At 47.1% G+C, this 14,817-nt stretch overlaps 1 protein-coding gene across 2 annotated transcripts; it reads right to left on the bottom strand.

The window, feature by feature from the left end:
• Window positions 1-5,279: 5,279 nt before the first annotated feature.
• Window positions 5,280-14,762, bottom strand: FASTKD3 (FAST kinase domains 3). Of its 2 annotated transcripts, XM_038583335.1 has the most exons (7): window positions 14,688-14,762; window positions 12,686-14,159; window positions 11,887-11,972; window positions 9,526-9,700; window positions 8,246-8,315; window positions 6,826-6,940; window positions 5,280-5,786 (listed from the first exon to the last, which is right to left on the bottom strand). In XM_038583335.1, exons 2-7 carry the CDS (start codon window positions 14,124-14,126, stop codon window positions 5,688-5,690), a joined length of 1,986 nt encoding a protein of 661 aa, XP_038439263.1. In that variant the 5' UTR covers window positions 14,127-14,159; window positions 14,688-14,762; the 3' UTR covers window positions 5,280-5,687. The 2 variants fall into 2 exon arrangements, with proteins under 2 accessions (XP_038439263.1, XP_038439264.1); XM_038583336.1 differs by lacking the exons at window positions 5,280-5,786; window positions 6,826-6,940 and having other exon boundaries at window positions 8,299-8,435.
• Window positions 14,763-14,817: the final 55 nt, after the last annotated feature.

Genomic DNA, 14,817 nt, shown 5'->3' with positions numbered 1-14,817 from the left:
GACTGCAATACACTGAAACTTTATCTATCTATCTATCTATCTATCTATCTATCTATATATATATATATTTCACGAGCGGGTAACTTTCTAAGACAGAAAACACCTGTCCAGACCACTAACATTTTATTCAAAAAATTGATACAAGGAAGTAACATTTTGCTTCTCATATTTTTTTTTTTTCTGTATAAACCTTAGTTTAGGGCATGTAAATAGTTGATGAGAGAAATTTCTTCTTTACAGATGAATACAAGCTAATAAAGGTAAAAGTGATGACAGAATTAGGAAATCATTTTTTTTCCCCCAAACACCTACTGGGATAATGGATCTAGGCAGCCATCACCCAGAGGGGGTAAAACCAGGGAGTGAAAGGCTGATGGTGAACTATGTAAGTAGTGTTCGGTCAGGCTGGTAATTCAGGAAGCGCCTGATCAGTTTTAGTAACTATTGCTAAGGGGACAGCGGGACATGATGGTATGACACAGAGCAAATGCACCACTTCTGAAGCAGGCGTCCTTGACGACAAATCTTAAGCAGAATCTAACCAAACCTGTGGATCGAACTTTTAATTTAATAGGAAATACAGCAATTGGAGGAATAAGGTAGCTAACGCCAAATCGAGAGTATGGGACGTTTCACAGGGCAAGTCCTCTAACTTCTCTAATAAAATAATGATGTGACTAGATGAGCGAGGGGGCAGTTATAGATGTGAGACTTAAAGCTTAGTGCTAGAACATCCAAATGTAATATGTGACCTTTGGAGCCTGATTCAAACAAGCCAACAGTTAAAAATGCTCTTTGAGACCGCAGAGGAAATTTAGAATATAGACCAGGTATTTAGTGGTTGTAGAGAATAATTATTAGTTTTGCTGTAATAATGGTAGAATAGTTAGATTAAAAAAAAAAATGTTTGTTGGGGTGCCTGGGTGGCTCAGTGGCTGAGCGTCTGCCTTCGGCTCAGGGCGTGATCCTGGGGTCATGGGATCAAGTCCCGCATCAGGCTCCCCGCAGAGAGCCTGCTTCTCCCTCTGCCTGTGTCTCTGCCTCTCTCATGAATAAATAAATAAAATCTTTAAAAAGCAAAACTGAACACAAAATACTGAAGTATTTAGGATAAAAGTAGATGATAGCTTAGATTTCTCTACAAACTTTCCAATAAAAAAAGGAAAAGAAAGGGAATGAACAGATGAAACATAATTGGAAAATTCTGCTAATTTTTCATGCTGAATGAAAGGACTCACATGGATTCATTACGCAGTTCTGTCTCGAGACGTTTTTTGTGTGTGTTCAAAGTTTTCCATAAAAAAAAAGTTAAAAATGTTGTGCCCAAGATTGCGAATCCAAGAAACCACCAAGGAGCCGACACCGATGCAAACACACGAGGGTTTATTTACAAGCTCGGGCTTGGGTCCAAGTGCACCCGACACAGCAGAGCAGGGACTTGGACCCCGAGACTAAGAGGCGTAGCAGCTTTATAGGGGCCAGTGGCCCATGGGATACGCAGAGAGTTGCACAGTCATGTTGGTCCACAGGCAGGTGGCCGATTGAATTACACCTTACCCTATAGGATCCCCTTGAGCTGGCCTATTACTTTGGTCAGAATCGGCGCGCAGTTGTGGCGGGCACAAGGCGGGGTTACATTGTTATGAGCCGATTTCCGATTAGGGTGTGTCCAGCGGCTCGACTAGGGTGCGGCAGCGCCTTAAGCAATAAGCAGGTCACGTGGGGGTGATACAGGAGGTGGCGGGTGTAGCACAAAATGGAGTTAGTCCTGCTCTGCTTGTCCAGGGGTAGGGGATTTTTGTTAAATTTCCTGGGTCCCACAAAAAACAGTAGAGTCATTAAGAGATACTGTTTCTTGCAATCAGAACCCAAAATATCACAGAGTATGCACCAGATGCTGGGGACCCTGGGATGATGCGAAGTTGAGGTGAGGGAGACAGCACCCCAGGAGAACCAAACAGGAAGGGTGGCCAGGGTGATCAGAGGGCTGGGGTATAGCTGAATGAAGCTGGGTTGCGTGTAGAAGGGCTAAACATCAGGCCTGGCCTGAGAAGCGGACCTGGTGTCCTCGAAGGTAAGGTAAATGTGGGGTGTTGTGTCCAACCCCCTCCCTGCTGAAGCTCTGCGTCGGGGTGGAAATGGAGGCGACTTCTGTGTCAGAATCACCTCTGCGGCTCAGATCCTGCAGGCGATAGAGGAATGTTCCATTCCTATTGATTCGGTTTCAAATAGCAAAGATTTTACAGGGAGGATTCTCAGCACCATGTCCTTGGTGCTAATTAACAAAAGCAGCTGCCACAGGTTCACCAGGTGAAGGCCCAGGAGGCTTCCCCAAGTGCGCCCTTGCCGCCAGGTGACACGGGCACCACCACCCAGAGCCCACGGGTCTCTCCGAGCATTTACTACTTTCCAAGCATCCTGGCCAAACAGTATCCAAGGTGCCCATTTCATTATCCTGCGCGAAGCAGTTAGACTCCCAAGGGCGCGTGCATGCTCCCAGTTTGGGGACATCTCAGCGTTGGGGGGCTAATTCACCGGGCTCGCCGGCACGGAGCCCGGAGGCCCTCGCTGCCCTTGGACACAGTCTTCAGGTGGGTGCAACGCCCAGAGAGGAACGGAGGGGCTCCCTGCCTTCCCAGAATCCTGTCAGACACGCTGAGTTCTGCTGCTTCCACCCAGCGGGACGTTCACCAGCTGTCCAGACACACCTGGCCGCACGGCACGGGCAGGTCGGGCCCTGGTCTCCCAGAAGTACCCCCCCCGGCAGGCGCCTCCTGCCCCAGCGGCCTGTTTACCCTTCATGCCTGGGCGGGCCTTGTTCAGGCAAAATGCCTTCCTTCTTTGGACGAAGGGAAGGCGCCCGTTTGCTTCTGGCAGAACAGTCAGCGGTGCTCCCGCAGCTCCTGCCCCCCGCCCCCCCCCCCCCGGGCGCCCGGCCCATCCTCTGGCCTCCGGAACTCTTCCCTCTGCAGGCGGCAACCCTGGGCGCGTCCGGAGCTCTGCTGCCCCCTGGAGGCCGGCCTGAGGAATGTCATCGTGTGCGGCTGGCGTCCTGTCTGCAAGTCCAACTCATTTTCCCCATTTTTTCTTTCTGTCTCCTTCCTTTCCTTTTTCCTTTCTTTTAAAATTTTCTTTGCTTTTACTTTTGGAAAGCTACAGCAAGGTATTTAAAGAGATCATCGATGTATGGTTAACAAGAGCTAGGAGACTGGATATGTCCTTCCAAGAATAGCATCACTTTGGCTTGTATGGGTCAACATTTCAAGTCAGAGGCCCGAGGGCTGAGTTGATGAGGACTGAGCTTTATCATTTTACAGCGTTCATCAAATTCACTCCAATTGGTGAAGCCAGAGACCTTGTATGTATTAGGCCAAATGATCCTTATGGCATACTTGCTCATTTTCAGGATTAAAATTTGCTTAAAACAGAAGTGGCAGTCAGACTGGCATCCTATGGTGAGGCTGCCCTGTTTTGTGCTGCATGCTCTTTGGTCAGGCCGTGCCTGAAATGCTCTCACCGCACACTCACCGGCCTTCGTCTAACCTTGGGCTCACAAGGCTTTCCAGGAACGCTGCTCTCCCTCTCCGGCAGGCCTGGAGGGTCCTGCATTCTGAGTCTTGCACACCCTCCGGGAGCCGGCTGGGTTGTCACTGTCATCATCTGCTCCTGGATCTGCCTCATTTGATCCTAGCCCCTCCAGGCTGGGCCCTTTCCTGCTGCCCTCTGCAGTTGCAGCATTCAGGCCCCCGCCCAGGCATTGGTGTCATCAGAGTGTTTTAAAGTCTGCCAAGCCGACGACGGGTAGGGGAGAGCCAAGGAGACAGAGGCCCACCAGATGATGGTCTGAATACGGGGGCGGGGGTCTGATTCCCATGAGAGGATGAGGGAGAAAAGGTCCCGACAGGGGGAGAATTCACAGAAACAGGAAAGGTGGAGGGAGAGCACTCTGGGCCGTACTTTCTTCTTGTAGCATTTGGAGCAGTCATCGCCTGTGTGTGTGGCTGTTTGTCAGGTCTTTCCTTGCTTTTCTCACGCCTCAGGCTGTTCCCCCACCTGCCCAGGGATGAGCGAGTCACATCCCTGGAGGCAAGGGAGGGAGCGGCAAGGTCACAGGGGCACAGGGCCCACAGCCTCTGGGCACCTCTCCCTACCCCACCCCAGTTTGCCTGTCATCTATCCTCTGCAATCAGAGCCATGCCCTTCACTAGCTAACAGGCTGTCAGCTTACTCTGCTCTGGGTGCTTTCCCAAGTGTTTTATGTATTTTAACTAATTCTCATTTCAACCTGTTATGGGTTGAATGGTGTCCCCCCCACCAAAAAGCTAATCCCCAATACCTGTGACTATGACCTTATTTGGACGTAAGGTTTTCGCAGATCAATCAAGTTAAGATGAGGTCATTGGGGTGGGCCCCAATCCAATATGGCTTGAGTCGTTTAAAAACATGGGAATTTGGGCACAGAAATGCTGCCCAAATGGACATACCCCCCATCCTGGGACAACAGCCGTGTGAGCGGGAGACTGGCACTGGAGTGATACAACCACACACCAAGGAAGAGCTGGGGCCACCAGAAGCTGGAAGAAGCAAGAGATCTTCCCCCAGAGCCTGTGGAGGGAGTATGGCCCTGCTGACACTTTGATTTCAGACTTCCTGCCCCCAGAACCGTGAGAAAATACATTTCTATTGTTTTAGGCCGCCCAGTTTGTGGTACTCTGTGGTAGCAGTCCCAGAAAACTATCTGCAGCCCTGTTATTACTTATGATTATCCCTGTGGCAATGTAGGCCCAAGGTCATCAGTTAGAAGGGGAATGGCTGGAACTCAAACCCAGGCTAGTTTTAGCCACCATGCTCTACTCCTCAAGACTAGATTCAAATCCTCATTCATCTTTCGTGATGAATGAGATGGGTAGGACACTCGAGCTCACATGACCCTGAAGAGTGGTAACAAAACCCAAATGAGGCCGGTCTCGCAGGAGTGTCAGGCTGCACAGCTCAGTGGGGGCTGGGCAGGGCTAAGAGCAACCTGTCTCCCTGTCCCAGGTCACAGAAGTCCCTGGTGGAAGAGCCCGAGTGCCCAAGTCCAAAGCACTCTCGACCCTCTACCAGCCAGCCTCCTCGTCCTCTTCTCCCCGGAACTTTGACCTGACCCCCATGGGACGAGGATGCATCTGTACTCAATGGAAGACAATTTGATTCATTCTGGTTTCAAAATTCAGAAGCTTCTCTCTCCATCAAATGCCCCTCCCAAAACCCCACCCAAATAAGTTAACCTCCACGTCTTTACACTTTACAGGTTTCTTTTTATATTTGTTACAAGAGGAAACACAGGTCTTGAAAGAAAATATTCTCAGCAGCAAATGACTATCACTTAAAAATGTGATAGTGATAGACACTTAAAAATGACGACACTCATTATGTTCCTTTATTGTCCTTGGTCAATTGCTTCCTGTATAAAAGTCCCTGTAATAGCACTTATTAAATAAAAATAAAAATTTATTTTAAACTGACCCCTGAAAAAAAAATAAAAATAAACTGACCCCTGGCAAGTGTATACATGGTATAAGGAAAACTAGACCCTTTCCAGCTCACCCCAGGCCATGAGCAAATGTACATTCTTTTTTTTGTCCTGAGTCCCACAAAACGCAAATTCTTCACTATTTGCGTCCCAAAGGTGGTATTCCTTCTTGTTACCAACAAACGCCCGTGCTTTGAGGAAAGAGTTTTCTTTGCAAATATTCCACGAGTTCACCTCTTGATTTTAGCACCTCGATCTCATAATAGGGGATCTGTAAAGGGAGGGAAATACCACACATCATCATCTGCCATGTTCTGAAATCACCTGGTGTTCTGTTTCTCAGACCCTCCCCCCTTGACAGAATGGGAGCTCCTGGAGGGCAAAGCTCACAGCTAGTCATCATGTGCCCCCAGTACCTCCAACAGTGCTTGGCACAAAGTAGGGCTCAGTAAATAAGCCACAGAACATGCAGAGCAAACTGGCGCTCTAGCACAGAGGGAGGCTCACATTTCAGATTAGGGTGGAAGGGGAGCCTGAGCCAGGAGCAGGTGCTGAGCTGGAATTTGGATTCAGAGTGGTGGAGACCAGTCAGACGGTGGCAGCAGCATGGGCAAAGGGAGAAAGGCAAGAGAGTGTGGAGAGGGACGGGGGGCAGGAAAGAGACAGCTGAGCTCAGACCTGGGGGAGGGTGTTGTGTGCAGAGATGTAGAGGGGTTTTTGCTTTATCCTGTAAGCAGAGAAGGAAAAATAAAGGTTTCTGAACATGCACTGGTGCGTTAATTTTAGGAAAATTAGTCTGGAGATGTAGGTAAAATATGCCATGGAAAAAGTAACCAGACAGGACAGCAGAGAGCACACTGGCAGACAGCTAGACAGCCGGGGGGCTCCATGTAGCATCACCGCGGACTCCCCACAGGAGCTTTGGTAAGTGATGGATAATGCAAACAGAAATCAGGGCTGAAGCATTTAAAGTGTCGGTGAGGATCCTGGTTTTAATGGGTCATCTTTTCTATTTCTATTCATTAAATTGAAGGAAATAAAAGCAAAACAGATATTCTAATAATTTAGTAATTCTAGAGGTAGAGATTAATAACGTAGTTTATAGAGAATGCAGAGATGCTTCACTTTTGGAAAAAGGAAGATTTGAATATTCTGTATATGAATTTAGAGACCAAGCCTAATGAATGAAGTTAGGATTTAAACTTGATGTAAGATTCTTGGTCCACTGGGCTGACATCCTACCTAGTACCCTAGGAGAAGCAAGTCTAAAGTAGAAATTGCTTTTGAAGCAAAGGAAACAGAACTCGTACCTGAACAACCTGATAACCAAGCAAGCGCAGGTGTCTCTGTTTAATAGCTTCCTTTCCCAATAAGTGTTTGCTATTCAGAGAAAATCGTTTTGGATCATCAATGCACAGTGCTACCCTGAAAAATCAGAGAGGGAAACTCAAAATTTTCATTTTTCATTTTTTTTCCAATTCTTTACTTAACTTCAATTTAGTTAACATATAGTGTATTACTGGTTTCAGAGATAATTTAGTGGTTCATCAGTTGCATACAACACCCGGTGCTCATATCACCACGTGGCCTCCTCAATGCCCATCACGCAGTTACCCCATCTCCCCCAACCTCCCCTCCAGCAACCCTGTTTGTTTCCCAGAGTTAAGAGTCTCTTACAGTTTGCCTCCCTCTCTGTTTTTCTTATTTTTTCCTTCCTTTCCCCTATGATCCTGTTTTGTTTCTTAAGTTCCACATATAAGTGAAATCATATGGTATTTGTTTTTGTCTGACTTATTTCGCTTAGCATTATACACTCTAGTTTCATCCATGTCATTGCAAACGGCAAGATTTCATCCTTTTTGATGGCTGAGTCAATATTCCACTGTATACACCACGTCTTTATCCATTCATCTACTGATGGACCTCTGGGCTCTTACCATATATTGGCTTTTGTGGACATTGCTGCTATAAACATTGCGGTGCAGGTGCCCCTTCAAATCACTGTTTGTATCCTTCAGACAAATACCCAATAGTGCAATTGTTGGGTTGTACGGTAGCTCTATTTACAACTTTTTGAGGAACCTCCATACTGTTTTCCAGAGTAGCTGCAACAGCTTACATTCCCACCAATAGTATAAAAGGGTTAGCCTTTCTCCACATCCTCCACATCCTCATTTGTTGTTTCCTGACTTGTTATTTTTACTCATTCTGACAGGTGAGTGGTATCTCATCGTGGTTTTGACATGTATTTCCCCGAGGCCGATGATGTGGAGCAGTTTTTCATGTGCCTGTTGGCCATGTGTATGTCTTCTTTGGAGATACGTCTGTTCATGTCTTCTGTTTATTCCTTGACTGGATTATTTGTTTTTTTGGATATTAAGTTTGAGAAGTTCTTTATAGATTTTGGATACTAGCCCTTTATCTGGTAAGAGGGAGAAACTTAATTTTTAAGACAATCCAAAATATTTATACATTTTTAGTGGCAAGGCTTTACTTGGGATTTGGCTATTCCTGTGTGTCAGCATTATTTTCATGGAACTCATGGGTGTGCTACCTTTTCCTGTGCTGAAAGAGCACTCAAGTTTTTAAATATTGTTTATGTTACATGGAATTTCCAAAAATGGGGTGCTGCACTCTAGTGTCTTTACTTCCAGAACCATGTCCACTTTCCCCCCTTGAGGAAATAGCATTGATTATCAAGCCCGCTGAGTCTTATAAAATTTTCTTTACCTTTTATGCACATCTTCATGGACTGCAGATGGTAGTACTAATCCTTCTTCATCTAATTTAATTTCAACATCTGGTGAGAGAAGGAAGGACACATTCTACATGTGATACCCTCACAAACACTACGCGCCTGTCCTCCTCCTCCTTCTGTTTTGAATTCTTCCACAATGCAGTGTACCAGCTGCACTGGAGGCTGCAAAGTAATGGCCACAGCAGACCATGGTGAGGATTTCGCTGTAACCAGCTCTATGATCAACTAAGTCAGCCTTAAATTAAGGAGGCTCAACCACATGTAAATCAGAAGTGGGTCCTCAAGGTAGTGGGCATGATGAGAACCTCACCTGCTTTCTCCTTCTCCTTGTAGTAAGTGGTGGGAAACTGAAAGATGAAGAAAATTTTCTTCACCCAGGGTGAAGAAAATCCTTTAACTGAAACAAGGGTATAACCTCCACAAGTCAAAAGTTTCATCACTGGGGCTCCCAGAGCCACCAGCGTTGGCAGTGCCTCCTGACCCCAACACGTAGTCTCTGGGCACAGTAGGCCCCCACCCCTTCCCTCCGTGTCCTCCTGCCATTCCTTTTGTAAAAAGAGTTCCTAAAGGAGGAGGTGAGCTAGGACCACCTGAAGCCTATATGACGCTGTCTCCTTTAAGCTGATTTTCTTTTACTTGTTAATTTTAAAAACCAGTGAAGGGGCAGAGGGCCTCAAAGTCTCCAGTCAGCCCTGTCCAACAGCACTTTCTGCTGGGAAGCACGTGTTTTCACCCCTGCTGTCCAGTGCGACAGCCACCAGCCCCCTGTGATTCTGAGTGTTGGACACAAGACTAGTGCAACCCAGGAACTGAACTCTAGATGGATTTTACATTTTAGCTAATGTAAACTTTAGCAGCTTGAGGTACTAGCTCCGTGTGTTGGACAGCACGGAGCTAGAGTACCACAGCAGCTAACAATGATCCAGTGCTTACTACACTCCAGGTATCGCTCTGCAACACTCACTTGGTCCTGACACAAGTCTGGGTCACTATACTTCTTACTCTAATTTTATAGGAAAAAAAGCAAGCAGGAAAAGGTTACTCTGCCCTAAGACATCCCACTACTCCCAACAGTCTGGACTCTACAGCCTTATTGTTCACCCACTGTTCCAACAGCCTTCAGGAGAGGGCCACCTCCACTTCACATTTCCAGATCGTCCAGTGGCTACTGAGACCCACAGAAACCCACATGTTCCCAAAGAGGACGGCATGCCAAGGCTGGTAAGCAAGGACAAAACTCCCTCCTACTTACCTATTGTGTAACAATAGGGTGTTAACACTTTTGAGGCAAAATACACTCTTGCTCCCAAAAGGTCAATTAGTCCAGTCTTCACAGATCTGAAAAGCTGAAAATCCACAGGTGTTTCCAGAGAACAGCACGGAGTAAGAAATGACCTCACTTGATATTTAGAAAGAAGTTTCTGGCCCTAAAAATTGGATGTTTAAAAATTGGATGAGAAAGAAAGATAAGATAAAAAAACAGAAAATAAAACAGGTTACCACCTGAGCATAAGTCTGATCAGAACTACTTATAGGCAGGATACTTTTCCAGGGTTAGGAACAAATATCTTCCTTGAAGTGACAACAAAAAATATTCTTATGGTAGTTCAAATCCAATACATCAATGTTATCTTTTAAAGTGTTTTAAAAGTAGTCAGTGGTCATAGAAAGAAACGAAGGAAGGGAACAACGATGCTATTACAGCTCAAGAAACGTCCCTGGAACTCTTAGAATTGTGTTAAGGGCCTTGAGGACACTCACGTTTTTAGTAAAGGACAAAATGATACAGGTGATGTTTCACCTTAGGGAGAAAAGGATAGCTATGTAGTAAATGGTGCAACTGGTAATCCAACTGGAGAACCATGTGAAAGTTCTAGCATACACCATGGATTACCACAAATTCCAAGTGAGTTAAAGAGCTAAATACAGGAAGGGAAATGATACTTTTAAAAATTTAGTAAAATATTCATATTATTTTAGGAGTGGTAAGATATTCTGGAGAGAGCAAATCCAGAAGTCATAAAAGATAGAAAGATTTCACTACAGAAAACTAAAAGGTTTTTGTATAGCAAAAAGATATAAACAGTATTAAATTAAAACAAATGAAAAAATAAGAACTACAGGGGCACCTGGGTAGCTCAGTCAGTTAAACATTTGACTCTCGGTTTCAGCTCAGGTCATGACCTTGGGGTCCTGAGATCAAGCGCCCCTTGTTGGGCTCCGTGTTCAGCATGGGATCTGCTTAAGTTTCTCACTCACACTCTGCTCCCCTCTCCCTCTGCATATATGTGCACATGTGCTCTCCCTCAAAAAAAAAAAAAAAAAAAAAAAAGACAAACTACCCAATAGAACCGGAGTCAGGAGGTCACAAGAGGATTTGTAGCAAACATGCATGAACCAATAAGCACTGTGATGAAAGTATGTTTGACTCATTATTTTTCATTAAACAAGTGACATGGTTGTCTTTTCCACGGAGTCAAATGACAACAATTAAAGGACCGATAACACGCAGCAAGAGAAGAGGCAAAGCCACAGCCATCTTCATTTCCTGCAGGACAAGGGACATGTACAACCATTAGGGGCAAAAGTGTGTAGGTAACGCAGTTATCTCACTTTCAGGAATCTAGTCTCTAGATTGAAAAACAAAAAGGCTCCAGTAGGGAAGGACATGTAACAATGTTTACTACAGCCCGTTGACAGAGAGAAATGCTGGGAGAAACCTGGAAGTCCAACAATGATGGAATGGAATAAATACCTGGAAATAGCATGCCCTTCTTAAGAAGAATACTTTATGTATTGCCCCTGGGAGTGTACATGATGTGCCAGGTGTATAAAAGCACACTGTCCTTGCAATAGCCCCAAGCCTAGGCATGAGAGAAACAGGATAGTGTTCGTGCCTGTGTGCACAAAAAACTGCTGCCAACGCTGCTCCTTCAGGGATGGAAGGCTGGGGGTAAGTAGCACTGGCTTCTATGTACCTTAGCACTATTTAAGGGGCTTTATAGCAAACAGGGGTATCTTTCCATTCTTACACACTACTCTGAAATGAGCTATGCTTAAAGGTGATTCAGTCTAGCCCAGGGACCAGGCAGGAGTGAGCAAGTCTGGAGGTGCTGTCTGTTATCCTATACAAGGTGCCTGAGTTAAGGCAGGAGAACGAATCTGTAGAGCACTAGATGGGGAAAGACAAATTGTACCTAACCTAAACCCTATCAGAGATGAATGAAACTTCTGGCTTGGCTTAAAAATGTTCTCAAAATAATTTAGGATTTGCTCAGTCCAGGGATTCATACTTTTGTATCTAACAGCTATGGAAGTGCTAAAGCCCTGCATGGCCCTCAGCATGCATCCAGGGCACTCTGACTGCGGCACTTGACAAAATATTCCAGGACAGCAGGAAATGGGTCCTTCAAGGACAAGCCAACAGGATTGGGGCCAGTTAATCTAAGAAAAGGCTACCTGGTGGCAAGTAACTCCAAGTGGATGCAAGTTCTGCCCTCTGGTGAGGTTACTGAGACAGATCCAAAGAGGAGAAAACTTAAAAAATTGGGGGGTGGAGGACAAAAGAAAGCTGTCCCCACAGGGAAATAAGGCAACACACTCACGCTCTTACCTTATAGAAAGGGCATTCTAGGACTGAGGTTAAGAATAGTTGGGTCAGCTGTGCGAGGCTCAGTCGGTCCAAATACAATTCTTCACCTGAAATAAAAAGCATTCCAGTTGTAGTTAGTTTTGGATTTTGGTATGTGTGACCCAACAAAGGAACATCCAGGAATGCACAATGAACACTAATGACTTCGGCAGCCATGTACTTGTACAGGACCCTGGATGAAGAACTTGTCAGAATTAATCATGCCTTCTTGCTTGCCATCAGTGAGATCTCATTTTAACTTCCAAAGAACTCAGGCTCTAAACTGCAGAACATAATGAAAAGTTAGAGGTATGTTAAAATCCATGAGAATTTCCTTTATTTATTTATTTTTTTTATTTTTTTTTATTTTTTATTTATTTATTTTTTTTTTGAGAATTTCCTTTAACTATGGAGATAGGGACACCTAACACATCTGGGTGGCCATCAGTGAAGATGACCAACACTATCCTTTCCAAAACCAAGAAGTCTACAGTTGCTCTTGTGGCTTCTGACATGTTGTTCTCCCAGTGCCAGGTCACATCCCTACACAACTCCTGGCTGGCAGTCTGTTTACCTGAAACTGTTTTCTCTGTGTGGTGTTCCATCATTCTGGAACTCTGTGCTCACACTAGCACCTGACACTTCAGACCTCCTCCTTCGGTTATTACGGAAGTGAAAACAAAGGCAGCGTATTGCTCAGTACACAAGTAGATACACGACTTGAAAACCTCACACGTTCCAGGGCTACTTTTCCCACCCTCAGAAGTTATAACCAACTCACCTTGCAGCTTTTGAAGAAAATGAGGGCTGAATATTTTTGCCATGAAATTGACTGGATGGCACTCAATTAGCGAACACGAATGGAGAATTTTCAATAGTGTCTTGGGTGGGAAATAATGGAAATGGGTGAGCAACATATTTTCCAGCTTTCTAAATAAAGTAGAGGCATTTGGGGGCAAGTAATTGAGTTTTCCAAATGGTTCTATTAGCTCAGAAATCTGGTGAGGTGAAAATTTTTCTGACTGGCAAATGAAAGTTTCCGCCACTGCATCGAGGATGGGTTTTGAAAGGATCCGTTTCCTACTACAGTACTCCATGACTTTGCTGACAACGTCAGGACCCAAAGTGAGACACGCAGAAGCTACGTGCTGCTCCAGGGCTTTTGTAAAAAACCTGTCGTTGTGCCCAAAGTATATGAAAGCCTCTAAGACTTTTCTGAGCTCCTCATTAGTAAAATGAGGGATATGCTTCACAACAGATTTTCCCAATTTTATAAACAGAGGAAGTGCTTGAGTTTGATCAAGAACCACGAGGGCACCGAGCATCTGGCTCATCAATGCAGGACTCAAACTGTAAACTACTGACAGAGAAAAGGTGTTGATCCTATTTAGAAATGCCTGGTGTTGGTTTACTTTTACAGTACAAGCCTGCAGTATTCTATAAAGGGTCACAATATCCTCAGGGGTAAATTCTTCCAATTTTTCACCTTGCAGTTGACATATAATCAGTTCTAGCGTCGCACAGCCTGGACCTTGAAGTTTAATCAGACTTTCCCCAAGAATACAAAGACTGTGAACTTCCAGGCCACCCCTTTGGAGACGACGCTGGCATTCCGCCACCAGGTTCAGTAACAAGCTACTCTGGGGATCCGCGTGCAACAGAGTCAGAGCTTGCAAAGCCGTCACCAAAACAGGGTCTGGCAGACTCGAGGATTCCCGTTCAAGCTGAACGCATAAGGCTTGAAAGACACTATTCTTCAGTATCTCTTTGGGCAGCTTTTGATCACCATCTTTTCTTTCCATGTCACAAATCCGCTGTAAGGCCCCTGCTGCCAGAGTATCAGGCAAAGCCTGCAGCGTACTTACAAAGCTTAACACTTCTTCTGATGAGGTGAGGTGGTTTAGTCTCTCGTAAAACGTCTGCTCATCCACCCGGCTAGGGTTTTGTTCGGGCGTATCCCAGTCGTGGGCTGGAGGGAACACCAGCTCACCAGCTGGATGGAGGAGGTCGTTCCCATTCTCTGAATGGAACTTCTGGCCGCAGGCGTGATGGAACCTGACCCTGACAGGCTCCGACGGTAGCGGACAGAACCACGGAGGCCGGCGCTCCTCGGCGATCTTGTGAACACGGCTTACAGGATGGTTTCTCAGGGCAGCCAGAGCTCCGTGTATGCGAAAGTCGGATAAATGGCAAAGGTTCCTCCGCAAGGTGATTAGAGCCATGCCATCGGACTCCCCGCTTTTCTTGATCTGTGACTAAAGGAAATAGAAAACACGGTGTCCAACACACGCTGCGTCCTCCTAGGGCGGGATCCATGAAGGCCTCGCGCCGGAGCGCAAGGGCCCAGCTCGGGAGAGCGGCTGGCCCCGCTCCCCCGCCCCGCGGCACCCAGGAGGCAGGACGAGGGCACGGGCGCCCCGGGTCAGCCGAGGGGCGGCGCCGGGACCCACGCTCCCTCCGGGGCTGCCGGAGCGCGCGGCCCGCCGCCAGCAACAGACGCCGCACAGCGACGGGTCCCCGCACACCAGGGTCAGCAGACACGCGCGCCAGCGGGTCGAGGCCCGGCCGGGGCTGAGCGAGACACGGGGCCAGCTCGGCCGAGGGGCGCAGGCCCCAGAGAAGGGAGGCGGCGCGAGGCACGGAGCGGGAGGGGGCGGCCCGCGGACACCGGGCGCCCTGGGAACCGCGTCCTCCCCGCGCTGGAAGGACCCCACGCGGGACCTGCGCTCAACCACGGGCGCCGCCACGCCGAGGACCCACGGGCGCCGCGCGGGGACACCTACCGCGCCGGGGGCCTCCCGCGCCGACGGCCGCCGCGCCGAGCAGGGCCTCGCGGGCCTCCGTACGCGCGCCCCGCAGCCCCGCCCCCCGCAGCCCCGCCCCCCGCAGCCCGGCGCAGGCGTAGGGAGGAGG

Source organism: Canis lupus, chromosome 34, assembly GCF_011100685.1.
Source record: "Canis lupus familiaris isolate Mischka breed German Shepherd chromosome 34, alternate assembly UU_Cfam_GSD_1.0, whole genome shotgun sequence".
NCBI lineage: Eukaryota > Metazoa > Chordata > Mammalia > Carnivora > Canidae > Canis > Canis lupus.
This window is presented reverse-complemented; position numbering and strand designations above follow the sequence as displayed.